The sequence below is a fragment of the Helianthus annuus genome, chromosome 2 (genome assembly GCF_002127325.2).
Source record: "Helianthus annuus cultivar XRQ/B chromosome 2, HanXRQr2.0-SUNRISE, whole genome shotgun sequence".
Taxonomy (NCBI): Eukaryota; Viridiplantae; Streptophyta; class Magnoliopsida; order Asterales; family Asteraceae; genus Helianthus; species Helianthus annuus.
This window is the reverse complement of record NC_035434.2, coordinates 123,827,613-123,843,347: the sequence shown is the minus strand read 5'-3', so window position 1 is coordinate 123,843,347 and position 15,735 is coordinate 123,827,613. Positions and strand designations below refer to the sequence as shown.

At 32.3% G+C, this 15,735-nt stretch overlaps 1 protein-coding gene and 1 long non-coding RNA gene across 2 annotated transcripts; both read right to left on the bottom strand.

Annotated features, from left to right (window-relative positions):
* Window positions 1-2,191: 2,191 nt before the first annotated feature.
* On the bottom strand, window positions 2,192-2,686 carry LOC110905480. Its single transcript, XR_002573166.1, has 4 exons — window positions 2,598-2,686; window positions 2,447-2,521; window positions 2,339-2,371; window positions 2,192-2,227 (listed from the first exon to the last, which is right to left on the bottom strand). It is a non-coding gene; the product is annotated as an uncharacterized LOC110905480 (long non-coding RNA).
* A 1,701-nt stretch (window positions 2,687-4,387) lies between these two features.
* LOC110895708 lies at window positions 4,388-6,902 on the bottom strand. The gene is made up of 5 exons (XM_022143033.1): window positions 6,695-6,902; window positions 5,403-6,623; window positions 4,988-5,216; window positions 4,575-4,868; window positions 4,388-4,460 (listed from the first exon to the last, which is right to left on the bottom strand). Exons 1-5 carry the CDS (start codon window positions 6,900-6,902, stop codon window positions 4,388-4,390), a joined length of 2,025 nt encoding a protein of 674 aa, XP_021998725.1.
* Between the last annotated feature and the right edge of the window lie 8,833 nt (window positions 6,903-15,735).

Genomic DNA, 15,735 nt, shown 5'->3' with positions numbered 1-15,735 from the left:
AGTTCTAAAAAAATAAGGGTAAAAATGTGATTTATTATATTATTGGGTATATATGATATTTCAACTACTTTGTAAGGGTATATATATACTATATTTATAATTGTTCATGTGTGTGTATATATATATATATGATATTTCATAAGTAAACGGGCCAAAACCTGCAGAACTGCGTTGTCATGATGTTGCTGTTTTTGCCGAAACGAAACAAAAAACCTGCAGATCGCTGAAAAAAAACCTGCAAACTGCATCTTCCGTTAAAAACGTTCGTCAAAAAAACCTGCGGCGACGCTGCTGCTGGTTGTGTTTTCACTAAAAAACCAGCGTTCTTTTGTATTTTTCGCAGAAAAAAAGCTACAGGTAGCGTGGTTCGTCAGAAATACCTGCACGCTGCATCCTTCGTCGAAAAAATCTAAGGCTGCAAATTTGCTGAAAAAACAACATTTCGTTAGTCCAAAAAATCTGCAGCGACGCGTTTTCGTCCGTCGAAAACGTTCGTAAAAAAAACGGCAGCGACGCTGCTGCTGGTTGCCTTTTTCGCTGAAACAAACTGCGTTTTTTGTGGTTTTTCATAGAAAAAAATCTGCGTTGTGTGAGGTTTTTTGCTGGTAAAACTGTGGTTTTTTTGGCCGAACCGAGTGCTGAAAAAACCTGCACTTGTTTAACGTTTTTTTGCTGAAAAAGTATGCTGTTTTTTGGGGATTTTTCTGAAAAAATTTGTAAGTTTTTGGATCTAATTTGCAGAAATTTTTGTACCGATACCGGCATCGAAGTACGATATTCAAAGGTAAAAAATTGGGTAATACCGTTTCTTGTTGAATCAAAGGTACCGATCCCGAAAAATACAAAACGTAGGATCAGCAAGCATCTTAATACCAAGCACACCTCGCGATCCACTCAGCAACATTTTTTTCCAGCTCCACAAAATTCTGCAAGTTTATCAATACCTTCATCCACACACACGATGCTATCCACGTCAAAGTATACAACATCATCCTTTTGCCATAAATCAAGAACCACTGAATGTTTGACAAAACTCTGGTTAGAATATACTTTATACAGTAAAGATTGACAAAAAGTTACCTAGTTTGTAGTAAAATGGTTAGAATATCCTTTTGCCATAAACAATTATAAGCACTTACATTTTGTAAGTAAAAGATATTTAATCAATTCATATACCGGATCAGCAAGTGTCGTCAACAGCGTTGCAGTGCTTATACTATGGCGAACAACTAATACTGGTCTGAATATAGTGACTTCTCTTTAATCCCAGAAGAAATGGTTGACTGGATAATCAAATCTAGTGCTTGGAAATGACACAAATATGTAAATAAAGTAAGAAACAGTCCCTCGCCTCATAAAGAGCATGGAGAATAACTAAAATCTCCTTTTTAATATAAAAACCACGAAAAGAAATTACAAAAAATGGATGTAACTGGTGGTAAATGAAAGGCGAAGTACAAATCAAAATCAATTAAAACAAAGAAAAACCTAATTCCGGGTACTTACTCTTTGCCTCTTGTTGACAGTTTCTGCTACACGATCATGATGAAACAATTTATGCTATAATAAATCTGCATCAAAAAAAAAACATTACTTCAATTTTAGCAAATATCATAACCTCATCCTTAAGCGAAAAAGCAAATCGGATTTAGAAACATGTAAACGCACATCTGGTTCGCATAAAATCCTAAATTTTTAACATATTTGACGGTTGCCTACACCAAGTGATTTGTTGATTTGTTCCAATTGCATGTAATAGTTAAGGTTTTAAATAATCAGAATAAAGTTGTAGGGAAAGATTGAGAGGAAGATTCAAGTACCAGTTAACATCCCCTGAATCCAAAATGTCAGGAATTTCATTAACGCCCTGAGAGACAAAAACATATAAAACCTTTAAGTAAAAATAAAAGTATTAATTTATTTTATACTTTTGAGCTTTGTGTAACCACAAGCCCACAGGCATACTATAAATAAATAAAAACAATATTTATAAGTCGGAAGACCTGAAGTGCAATCATTCCTCCATCCTCCAGATGACAGAGAACCGCCAACGGACTTGCCAGCAAACTTAAATTGAACCTATGACTTGATTCAACATAAGATACAGAAATCAAACTACAACTGTGGTGAAGCTAAAAAGAACTAAGAGTACAACCTTTGTGTTGCCAGAGATCATATTTCCCTCAAATTTGTTGCTTAGATACTGCACTCCACGCCTAGCAAATTCCTGTTTAAAGAACGCCCATCCTCAAAGTAAATAAATAAAATAAATGAAGATAGTGATGAATGATATTTCTTTCTAGATCATGTAATGGATCATATATGGTAGTTGACGAACCTGCTTTTCTTCTAAAGTCATTATCTTTCCATCCTGCAGTCCAATGAAACTAATAAATTACATGACGTAAAATTTCAAAAACATGTGTTGAGAACGAAGAAAACTCACAATGCCAGAAACCATCTCTCTCAATGAATCTAAGTTATAGTCAAGTTGGTTAAGATCATCACGAACATCAGTCACCTGTTTTAGATTTTCATCAAATTTGCATTTTTTTTTTCAAATAACAGTTGCAATATTTTTTTCGTAACATTTTTACCTCGCTTTGAATTGATTTTGATATCTCCATTTGTTTATCCAGTTTCCCATCCAAGTTCTCTACCTTCTGAGTTAAATGCTTCTTTGCTGCCTAATTAACGGTAACAACAAAAAGAACAATAAGAAACTTAAAAAAAATTAAAATTGATGATAAAAAGAGTAATCAAAATTGAGTACAAACTACAAACTTATAGCGATATCATCTGAAACTTGTTCTATATTATTTTTCAAGCTTGAAACCTCATTTGTGATGTTACTCTTGGTCACAAACATGAGGTCTGGAAATAAAAGACCCTACCAAAACCTAATTAAGATCGACAGAAACATTAAGTGATAGAAATTATACCTGAAGAATTAGATAAACTTCTCCACCATTTGCATATCAATAACCCAAAAATAAATAAAAAAACAAATATCGATAAACATCAACAATTTTTCAGAAAAAAAAATCGTCAATTCAACACGAAATCAAACCTGGATGATCATTCAAACATGAATTGAAGATTCATTCGCCTTGTGAGAATAAACATGTCTCCTGACACGATTAAAATCGTTGAATGCCTACACTCACAATTAATTTCACAACTCCCACAAATCTATATGCATATCAATGATTAGTTCCACATATCTATACATACATACATACATATATGGACAAAATGAAAAAACGAACAGAAAAATATTGTAGAATCAAAGAATTTTAAGAGTAAACATACATGGAGCATATTCGACTGGTTTTGAATTGGGGTTTCTGAGAATTGCCTGGATGAGAATCGGACAAAGACGCCATCTGAACTGAAATAATCAGAAAATATGCAATTGAAGATTTCGAATGAAAATGAGAATCGGCCGATGCTCTAATCGGATTACATCATAAAAATCAAAGAAAACATACCTAGATGAGAGTTCGAATGATGAAGTTTTAGGGATTTCTGAAGTGGGTATGGCCAGGTACAATCGCTACAGATGAAGCCGTAGATGAGATTTAGGGTTTGTAAAATTGAATGTGGGTGAAAGATGATAGCCTGCAGAAATCAATTTGATTAGGTTTTGAGATTTAAAGAGAAATCAATTTGCCTTCAACTAATTGAGAGAATTGATTAGGTTACCAAATTTAAGAAGAGCGTAGATAGGAAGAAGGAAATTGGCGCTCATATATCAATTCTCTGGCCAAAGAGAATAGCCACATCAAAGTCAAATAGTCAACACTATTTTGCTTTAGTATAAGAGATAGATAATATTGGCACGTGAGTTATTAGTTGTTAGTTACAAATATTCTTAGCTTAACTCAATTATATCATTAACTAGTTTAAGAACCCGCGAGGTTCGTGGGTGGACTAAAACACCAATGAATAAGTTTAATTTATTGAACTAATCGTTTGAATTAAATAACCGTTCAAGTAATAATAAATTAGTAAACTACAATGAGACAAATAATTTAATATCTCGAGATACATGATGATGCAAATTTGTGTAATATTGTGTTTATGGAAGATAATGGATAGCGAATTATAAGTCAACGTACTGTTTATTTATGTAGAATTTTAGGTTAATATTTAAGTGTGTGTATGAGTATACATGTTTTGTATTACGTTAACAAAATTGATTAAAAAACAACAAAAAATAAACATTAAATGACTTCAAAAAAATGTTATGGATCATTTTAGAGAACAGTTACATGGAATGAATGATCGAACGATGAATGAGTACATGGAGATCACAAGTCACGAAATACTTCTTTGTAAACTACATTTGTCGTTTTATTAGTAGGTTTGCCGTCATTGTCCAAAATCAGAAGTTTAACTCCTTGTCTGGTTTTAACTCTCGATAAAGCAACATACAGCTGACCGTGGGTGAAAACTGGCTGTTTCAGATACCACAGATAAGACGAACTTAATGAGGCATTGACAATCTCTTGTCTTCCACCATTTGGAACAACAGGAAGGATCTGTCTAAAATCGCCTCCTAAAACAATAACCTTTCCTCCAAAGCGGATATTTGATCTGTTGGAAGTGTCGATATTGAAATGTCGTTCATTGTTCTATCCAACGCTTCGAATGCATGCTTATGGACCATAGGCGCTTCATCCCATATAATCAAGTTTGTTTCATGTAGTAGTCTAGCTACATCTCCATCAGGTTTTATATTACAAACTGAATCCTCTGCAAGATTCAATGGAATACGAAACCTGGAATGTGCGGTCCTGCCATCAGACAATAACAACGACGCGATCCCACTGGAAGCAACGTTTAATAAAATTTGACCTTTTGATCTGATTGCCGCAGATAATGTCTTCCATAAGAAGGTCTTCCCGGTCCCACCATAGCCGTACACAAAAAAACCCCACCTTTGTTACCCTCAATTGCGTTGATTATTTGTTGGAAAACTGACCGTTGCTCCTCAGTTAGCAAATTCAGTTGATTATTAAATTCAATTTCAAGATTGGTTTTGTCGTAGATACGCTCCTCGTTAATCAAACGATTGTCTGAATCAGACATAGACGCATTATCTGGGTACAGCATTGTCTCAAATCTTTTGAGTGATGAGTTGTTTCTAGCTAAGAATTTTTCAACTTCACTCAAAACATAGTTTTTAAGCTGCTCATCTGGAATTGATAAAGCTGTAAAAAATGAAAAAAAAAATATATTATGTAATCAAAAAATATTTAATGAACCAAACAATATATCATAAATGAAACACAAAACCATGTTTTCTTTAAAGCAAAATAGTTTTTTTTTTTTTTTTTGTATCACAACCAAAAACAAAAAAAAGGGTAGAAGAACAACATTTTGTGTAAAAGAATTACCTGGAACTCGATGATATTTTCTAAGTTTGTAGATAAAGTTGTCTGTCATGTATCTCCATGTGCTTTCCCATACAACCTCTGGTCTGGATAATGTATTTGTTAATAGCAAAGTAGTAAATAAATTACGAAGATACGAAGGGGATCCTGTTTCATTTGCTTCCTTGATTGCCTCAATGTATTCTGTGTCATCGTCCAAAAGACCGAGTGCATAACATGCATCTCTAAATGTATCATATACCTTACCATCAACTGTTTTAATATCATCAAAAGATTTTGGTCCTTTCACTTTGTTAAGAAGAATTCTTAAAAAATAGGCTTCCCCAAGAGACGGACTTATAGCGTGAATTCTCCCAATTGACTTATGTCTTTGTCTAGGTTCCCAACAACGTTTATCAAGCTTCCATACATACCAACTTGGAAACTGAACATATGTAAGTGTACGGGCCACTGTGTCATTCGGGTCTTTGTTACGTTCCATCCAGGAAAGAAACATTGATGCTTTGACAGATGGTTTGTTAAGGACTTGATTAATATCCTCGTCGGGTCCAAAAACAACAGGTTGTTTTCCGGGAAGATGGAAAGGCAGCCTTATAACAGAAGGAGTCCTGTAATGCACATCGTAGGCGAAGATCCTCCAAGATGCCTCACAAGCTGAGAGATACCTACAATCATAATATTCTTTGACCTCGTCCTGTTCTAGTTCTTCATTGTTATTATCATGTTGGACAACAGCAACGGTTGCTCTATCAGGACCTTTATTTATATATTTAAACAAATATTTAATTGATCCGGCTTGATTGCACCACTCAACATTTATATGTGCCTGGTACCGTTTCAAAAGTTTTTTGTTGTATGGCACAACACTTCGGTTGTCTAAGTCGATTCCATTTTTTACTACAGAAGCACCATTATCTCTTCTTCTGTATATTGGGAATCCTTTTGAATCCAGTGTAGTATGATCTTGAAATTTCTTTGGAAAACCCTTCGAACACTTATTGTCAACCATACATGGACAACTTAAATTAGCGTTACCACATGGACCATGAATCATACAGTCTTTCACAAGCGCATATAATTCTGCATCTTCATCTTCATCAGGGATTTCTTCAGTTATAAATGGATCAACATGGTCTACCGTCGGAAGTTTGGATTCATTTTCCAAGAATAAGCATAGGTGGGCATGACGCAATCCTCTCTTTTGAAACTCGATTGTGTAAACAACTATACAAAAAGAAATCATTAGTAGATTTAAATAATCTAATATGTATATAAAAAGCAATTTGATGAAATACCTGCTGCAACTTTTCCAAATAGATGGCGTTCTTTAAAATCTTTGCAAATTGAATCCAACTTTATTTTAAACAATCTGCTCAGTACATCGGGCCTATCTTCAGGTTTAAGATTTGTGTCTCTAAGAAACCTTTTAACCTCAGGCCACTTTGGATTGCAAGTGATGGTTATAAAAAAATCCGGATAACCAAACCACTTACAGATAGCCATGGCATCTAAATAATTTTGCATCATATATCTAGCGCCACCGGTAAACGAAGAAGGCAAAAAGATTCGTTTTCCAACCTTAGATATGTCTTGCTGGCCCTTATTTCTTAATTCACAGAGACTTTCATAGCTATCTGACCTTAGATTCTTTTGTGAAGTCGTATGTAGGTAAGCCTTTCGCTCTCAATCATAGTATACGCATCAACCAAGAATTGTTGGAAGAGTCTCCTTGAATTTAGAATCAATGAAAACTGATTAATTTTGTCTTGCACACGATATGCAAAGAACTCTCTCATTGTACAATTTGGACGTTTCTTATTGATTACGTCTACGACACCTCGATGAGGGATGTCAATTCTGTAACCATCATCTCCATAAGGGAACAAAATAGGATATTGAAGTGCAAGGTATGAAGGATGCAATTCACTAATTCGTTTCAAAGTACCTGTCTGCGTTTCAATAACTATATCTCTATTGTTGATTGTGTTGGCAATATCCCCAACAATTAGAGCAGCAACTTCACCACAGGTTGGTAAATTATACGTTCGTCCATCCTTTTCTCTAATACCAATTAGACGAAGCTTGAAATTAAGATCAGGGTTTTCATGAAAACAGTCTCTAACCATCCTATAAGCTTTTACCAACTGATTTTCTGAATCTAAAACAACTTTTATATGTTCAATCAGTTTACTATCAAGTTCAGCCACACTTGAGGAAGATGTATCCTTGGAACGATTGGTTAAAAAATAGCGGAGTGTCAAAAAACATCAATATTAATAAAAAAATACTGAAGAAAGCTTCGGTGGGACAAATATTTATAGTTTATTATAATTACCTAAAAACGGATTGTCTGTTGGAAAGTTCGTTTTCAGTATCGAAAATGTAGAGCTGGCAAAATTTTGGTTGATCTCCGTTTTCCGGAAGCAGGCTTCCAGTGCTGTGATAGTTCTCACCACTAATTCTGTAGCAGAATGGTCCATTATCTCTATTAATAGTGGGATCAACCTTACCACCCATTGACGTGAAAGCAAACATGGAGTTATACCGTCGAATATTATTCAAAAAATGTTTGCTTTCTTTATCCTTATACATAAAAGTTTCTTATAACTTGGGACAACATCTTTATAATCTGGTAGCTCTACTTTGCCATAACCACAACATAAGAAATAACATATTCTTCCTTTCTCTTTTCTTCCACTTCCTTTTTCTGCATCCCATAATTTAGCATTGCATACTTCACAAGTAATACATTGGTCACCATGGTCGAAATAATCTGTAAAGTTAGTTGAAGAAAAAAAGAATATTACTTTACGAAGTAATATAAATATAAAAATAATATATACTATTTAATTAATTCAACAAATAAAGTAATTGTGATTATACCTGTTGAAACTCCTTTGTAAATTGCCTCATCTGTAGTTTCTTCTGTCGTCAAGTCAATCATTGGTATAGGAGATGTAAGTCGTGATTTACTTAATAACTTACGTTTTCCTGGTGACATCCTCTGTAAAGAAGAACTTTCGAGTATAGTAGATGTGTTGCTAGAAGTTGTGATGTTTGAAGATAGAGAAAAACGATGAATGTTTATTGGAGTAGTCAAGTTGTTTGTAAGACAACTAACATTACCTAAATAACATAATATACTCGAACTTATTAACTTTTTAAAACATATATATTGTATTTGAAATTAAATTTGCATTATTCGCTAAATATAATTTTTACTTGTAGGTACAACCGACGTTGTAGGAGTAACATTGTGCGTGTTGAAAGATATCAATCTTAAATCAGTAGAAGATGATAAAGTATTGGAAGGGTATAATTTTCGTTGTTGTAGACTTGTAGATCTTTTACTGTCTAAATATAATTTCCTTAACCTCCGTCTCTCTTTGTAGTCATTTTGAAGAAGTCTCGGGTCAAAAACTGTAATATTATTAAAAAAAAACAGATAATTAACATATAAACATTCTCCAATTAATAAATAAATTTTTTGTTAAAAATAGTATCCTACTTTAAACATTTATTAAAGTTTTACCTCCATATTCAATGGACGCCTCTGTTGTAACATTGACCATGTCATGCGGGATGGATAATGAACCAGAAGTAGATGTTATAACATCTATTGATTGTGATGTACCTTTTTGCATGCTATAACGTTTACCATCGATGTATAATTTTCTCAGTTTACGCCTCTCCTTACTCTCATCTTGAGTAAGTTTAGGGATGAAAACTTACAGACAATGATTAAATATAAAACACATATAAGCTACATGAAATATTAATGGTACGGGTTAAATTGAAAATGTAAATATTATTAAGATAAAAAGTTAAATAATACCGTTTGAAATGTTTCCCAAAGGTGTTCGATGCTGGACATCTAAGATAATAGGAAATACATGTGTATAAATACAATACATGTGTATAAATACAATTTGATGTATAAATACAATTAAAGTATTCGAAAATAGGTAACTGTAATGTGTAATACAATGGCATGTTATTTGACAAAGGAGTAACAGAAATGAAGTTGTATTGCAGTTTGGTAGCATATTACAATCTGCAGTAGTTTGAACGACGACATAAAAAATGGATTGGGAATGGACAAGAACTGATACGTTTCTTTCTTTCCGGCTCAGAAAATGATTTGTAAGTTCTTAACTTATATATGTATTAGTAACATTTATAATTTATAGTGAATCACTATAGAACTATAAATTCCCTGTTTCATTTTACTATAAAATAATATGTTGTAATTATTATTTTTTATTATAAATCAACCGGTTTTATATGTATAATTTAATTACATTGAGTAAACAAATAGATTTTATAGTGTATATATATAACTTTACAAAAATTAAGTAAAGATAGGGATTATTTTTGTAAATCAAATAAAGTAAGAATTGTGTTTATAAATCTAATAGTCATATCCGATATCAGATATCTCTACATATACAGTGATTCTTATCTCTTTCTATATTTCCCCTTTATATAATACCTAACTTCATACGCATACAAACTGGTTCAGTTGTTCGGCATTCACATTATCAGCATAGAAAGAGAAATCAGTAACAGGTACGATTCCAACTGATGTACTCACATAACCTAGATCTTTAATTGCATCAGTGTTACATATTTGCGATCTAAATTTGGGGATTTTTCATAAATCGACATGTTCTGTGATAGACAACATCTAGTATTTAACGACATCCTGTTCGTCGTTTCATCAAATTCTATACATTTGCGTTTGTTCTGAGCGAAATTACAGGTTTTCTGATCTTGATTTAGCGTTATTGTTCCAGTTATTGGTTTTGTTTTGTTTGATTTATCGGTTAGGTCGGTTTAGGGTTTCGAATTGAACATGTTTATCGTTGGGGCATTATTATTATTATTCATTGATTCTTTTCTGTACATCTGTTATTGTTTGTTTTAGGTTTTTTGGTTAGGATTGTTGTTGATATGTATATTCGTTTGGCATAAGTGTTACACACAATTGTTACTAAATTTGGGGATTTTTCCTAAATCGACATGTTCTATGATAATCAACATCTAGTATTTATCCAAATAATTATATGTAGGCAATGGCGCGTTCTTCAAATGAGCGAAAGAAAGAAAAGGAAGTGATACTGCTAACAGATTCGGACTCAGACGAATCTTTCACTTCGGAAGAAATTGACTGGAACGCACCAGAACCAAATATCATTTTCATGCCCTCCTCTTGTTCACGTTTTGTAAGTAGTTAGTTAGATTATTTGTATACTAAGTTAACTGTTGTTGTTCTATGGTGTCATTAGTCTCTTTATCATTACAGTCTGAATATTGGCATTTTTAGCGGATACCGGTAAAGGTCGCAAAAGCCATGGGAATCGATCGCTGCGGAAAGGTGACCATTCAAAATAGGCGTGGTGTCGAAACCAATTTGAACGTCACGGCTGAACCAAAAAGAGGAAAAAAGAAAAATAGGTTTAGTGTATTGGGATGGCCAGCATGCGTTCGTGAAAACAACATCAAGAAGGGTTATCTTTGCGTTTTAGAGTGGTATCAGGATATGCCTACACTCTTTGTTAGGGATGTAATCTAAGAATAATGGGGTTAGTACCATAGATCAAAACCGTTCAACCATTTTATATGGTAATTTTGGCTAACAAACGGTTTTGCCAATAAGTATATAAGTATGTAGCAATGGTTTTTGTGGAACCTATTTAAATATTTTGGTTTATGTTAGCTGTTGGAAAACTACTTGAGAATATTTTGGCTTATGTTACCTGTTTAAATATTTTGGTATATGTATCCTGTTGGAATGCTACTTTAATTTTAATGGTCATCTACCAAATACAACATCACTATACGATTATAAGTTATTACGGACAAAAGGTTTAGATATTTAACTGTTTAGGACGCGTTCGTGGTCACATTATTACTATCAATTCATCTAACTTTAAAACTATTACATGAAAGTACGTTCCTTTGAGAGTTAGATTTTGTTTACAACTATTACCTGAAGATACATTCCTGAGAGCGTTAGAATGTGTTCGTAGGGACTGAGATTTTCGAGAATCCAAATACATTTTTCGTTGTCTTCGTCTCTCTTTCACTTCCTTATTGGTATCAAGATTGCGAACTAAAAAAAATTAAAATTACAAATTACAAAGTATAAATAAAAAGCAAACAACTATAACAGCACGTTAAAAGATTATGCATATATGTGTGGATTATATGTATACCATTAGTAATGTCTGAAAATGGAATCCTTGATATGCAACCTGCAACATCAATAATAAAAGCATACAAAAAGTAGTATATTTCAATGGTTTGAGCCATGTATCTACCTAATAATCAATAAACTGAAAGATAAAGAAAATGCTACCACTTGAATTGTTTATATTGCAAGGTTGGTTGCCGAAAGACGAAGACTCAATCTTTGACCTTTTCGACATGAGTATAACTGTAAAATGGTAGATGAAAAATTAACTAACCTGATCTCTAAATTTAGACTTTATTTCGATAAATTTATGAAATGGCACATACGGTTTGCAATGTTCTCATTCTGTACATCTTTTAATGAAGAAGAAAAAATTTCATTTTTCGATCTTTTTGACATCACCGGAAATGTGATTAAGGTTACTGCAATAAGAAGAAGAAGAAGATCCAATTGTTAAATGTATAAACCTTAAGTAAACCAACAAACATGAGGCTTATATAGGAAAAGAAATACGACTCTTCGTTCCAATATAAACAGTGGTTTACATATTTTTGGAATCAATTTAATACTATATCAAGTTAAATTGCAACAGATTATCTTGATTTATGGTTGATAAGTTTTTTCAAATTTAAAATTACATATATTTTCATGCTTTCCAAGTATACTTTTTGTATTTTTTGTATGTTATCAATTACAATAATCAAATCACGGATAAATATTATATCATCAATATTACAGGGATAAGTAGCAAACAAATGTCAATACAAAAATTGACACTAAATAGTATATTTAGTAGTAAAGCCTACTGGAATTTTGATATACATTTTTAGTTGTAGAAACAAACATAAACATAAACATTAAACATATACACAAAAGTTAGGTACCATACAAAAGTCTATTAAGAAAAAGGTCCATATAGGTACATGTTCAAAAGATAGTTACCAAAACAAAGACCAAACAGTTCTTATAAAGACAGTTTATAAAAGATAGGTGCACTTTTGCTTAGACATATCGGACATTTTTTAAGATGACGGTTTTCTTTGAAGTCACATAAGTGAAATCAAGCATGTCGCCATCATTCAAATTATTTTCCGCCATAAATACAGGCCAATTTATGACTGAATAGCGTAATGCACTTCCGTTTTTTTCCGGTTTGACTTCATAAGTACTAACTTGCCCCTGCAGGTTTTCAATCTTCAGTGTATGAAGCTTCTTTGTAAAACCAGCGCGGTTTGATACCCCGACCGGAAGACGCTGCATGTAACAACGTTTATTTAACAGTTTAAATTTTAAACATCCAATAATAACGAAAAATAATGTAAATTTAAAGATTTATTGAGCAAAAATAATACCAGCCTGTATTCCCCTTTACGTGTAAAGTTCAAAAACTCCGGATCTTCAGGAATAGTGTGTTCTCTAAATTTCTTTCCATGTAAACGCTTCTTAGACTTGGAACTACCAACCGACCTTATATTTTCCTTTACCTTTATGATTAAAAAAATTGTTATCTTCAAAACGATACCATATTATTGTTAACAAATGAATATTATTTGTATAAATCTCAAAACTTACATCTTTTGTGAGAGATTGAGATCCTTCAGATATAAATCCCTTGGAAGTACAATCAACGTCATGTTGTTTACCCTTACTTGTTTTTCCAACTCCCTTCTTCATGGTGATAGCATCTTGTTGCTGAATGCAAATATCCTGTTAAAATGCCACATTTTACATTAAGATAAATAATGTAAATGAGTACCTGTTATTGCTAAATATCAGATGAATTTTATGTAAAAATCTACATTTATAAAAATATACGATTACCTGGTGGACATTTGGTTCTTCATGTGAAAAAAAGAAGCCATAATCAAACTATTAATTTATAATAAATTTACAATCATTACCATATTTAAATCATTACCATATTTCAATTTCAATTTTCATATACGCAAATTTGAAAAAGATTATGATTTCAACTTTATGAGTATTTATATATAAAAAGTATATAATCGATTAAAATTACTTAAAACTTGAATTTAGTCATTTATATTAATTAATAAAGAAATCATAAGCATAATCATAGTTAACAAATTAAAATTAAAAAATATATGAAAGATTCCATTTTAAATATATACATTCAATACCAAAACTAATTAAAAACGAAAATATATAAATATAAAAATAAATAATATATTTGGTCCAATGTATGTGTTACATGGCTTACAATTGTATCTACGTCCAATATATTTATGAACAAAACATTTAGTTGACCATATGTTATCTACATTAAAGAAGACGTGAGGCCCATACAAAGTTATATACAATTTTACAGAGTATAGTTTGTGTATTTTTTTAATTTCATTTATTGAGAAAATGTAATTAAGGTTGAATTAGTTAAATGGGTTAACAAATTTTAATGTAATTTACATTGGCAGGATCATGAATACGGACTGAGAAGAAGAATAAAGCGAATATGGTTGTGGTAATGATGGATTATAGTGATTGTTGTACAACATCATAAGAAGTGGATTTGTTTTAAGTAGAATGTAGCTTATTATGTAAACATGATAAGAATGTGGAAATAATGTGATTAAACTTACCTACTCGTGCCATCCAAGATAGGTTTTAAACTCCCACTTCAGTAACTTTAATTGAAGTGTAACTATTCAAAAAAAAAATCAGTTCAAAGCCTAAAAACCGACTCGCCAACACATAAAACAATAAAAATCAGTTCAAAGCCTAAAAATCAGTTCAAAGCCTAAACATATATTTCTTTTTGTCTCTTTCGCCACATATTATTCTTAAATAAACCCTAATTCAGTATTTTAATAATCAACATCCTAGATAACATAAAATCAGTCCAATATAGCTTTTAACATACTCATTTTATGCCTTTTTAGTCAAGTGTACCAATGACCTGACATTCAATACTTAACGCCCCTAGTTATAAATATGGGGATTTGGACCCGTTTATATGTGTTTTATATTGAATGGACAGTATAAGGCAAGCTGGTATATAGCCGCTTGAAATGTGCTCTTAATGGTTGCTTCGTAAAGCGGCTTGTAATGAAAGAATCAAATTATTGTAGTAATAGTCTGGCTTTTTAAACTTTTAGCAAAATAATAACCTATTATCTTAATCCGATGGCTGCTGGAGGTACTTTCCAAAACCGTGAGGCATAAGGGGTTTTTGTAAACAATAATCAGCAATCTTCATCTTAATCTTAATATGAGAATATATCAATTTAATTGTATCATTAAAAGTAGTTTCTATATCGTTTTTGATCTATCATACATGTAGTGGGAATAAAAACTACTAAAAACATAGAGTAAACTTTAAACACATGGCATATAGTGGTTAAAATAACAGTTAAGATATGAAAATTATATAAAAACTTGAAATTCAAAACCAAAACCAATGTTAAACCAGAAAAATTGAAAGGCAAAAAACATGTCGTAATTGTCATATAACTAATTGGTACGCCTAACGTAAGGTACAACCCTCTCAACACTCAAAACCTGCTCATTTTCATCAAAAGAAAAGTGAACCTGGTCACGGACCTTAATCGAGCGGCTTTCATGAACTTCTTCCAAGAGGTTAAAGCGTATCGAAAACCAGTCTTGCCTCTTCTTTCACGTCTTTCACGTCTGGTACCGTTGGTAATCTGCATTGGCGGATCCAGATGCAAAAATCTTACGGTCAAATCTTTTAAACCTTCATGAAGTTTAGCCATGCGTGAAACAGGGTCAGGAATCCTCTGTATTGTTGTAAAAATAAAAGAAGAATGTTTATTAAGTAAAAAATTGAGAACATTTGTTTTTTAGCAGTCTGTAAAATGATTTTCAAACTTACAAAATAATCTTCACCAGCCATACGAACAAACCGACGAACACCACCATGTATTTGTTCATCAATTTCATTTTCAACATCAAGAGGTGCAACTTCAGCCTGCAAATTAAATATATACCATGTATTAAATTACCATTTATATAAATATATAAATAAGTAACAATATGTAATTTACCTCATCAACATCTACGTCAGGATAATTGATTTCAACACCGTTTTTTCCAAAAACTTTTAAATAGAAAAAATTACCAAAACCTCTCGTAAATAACAAAAAACAACCAACCTCCAACTGA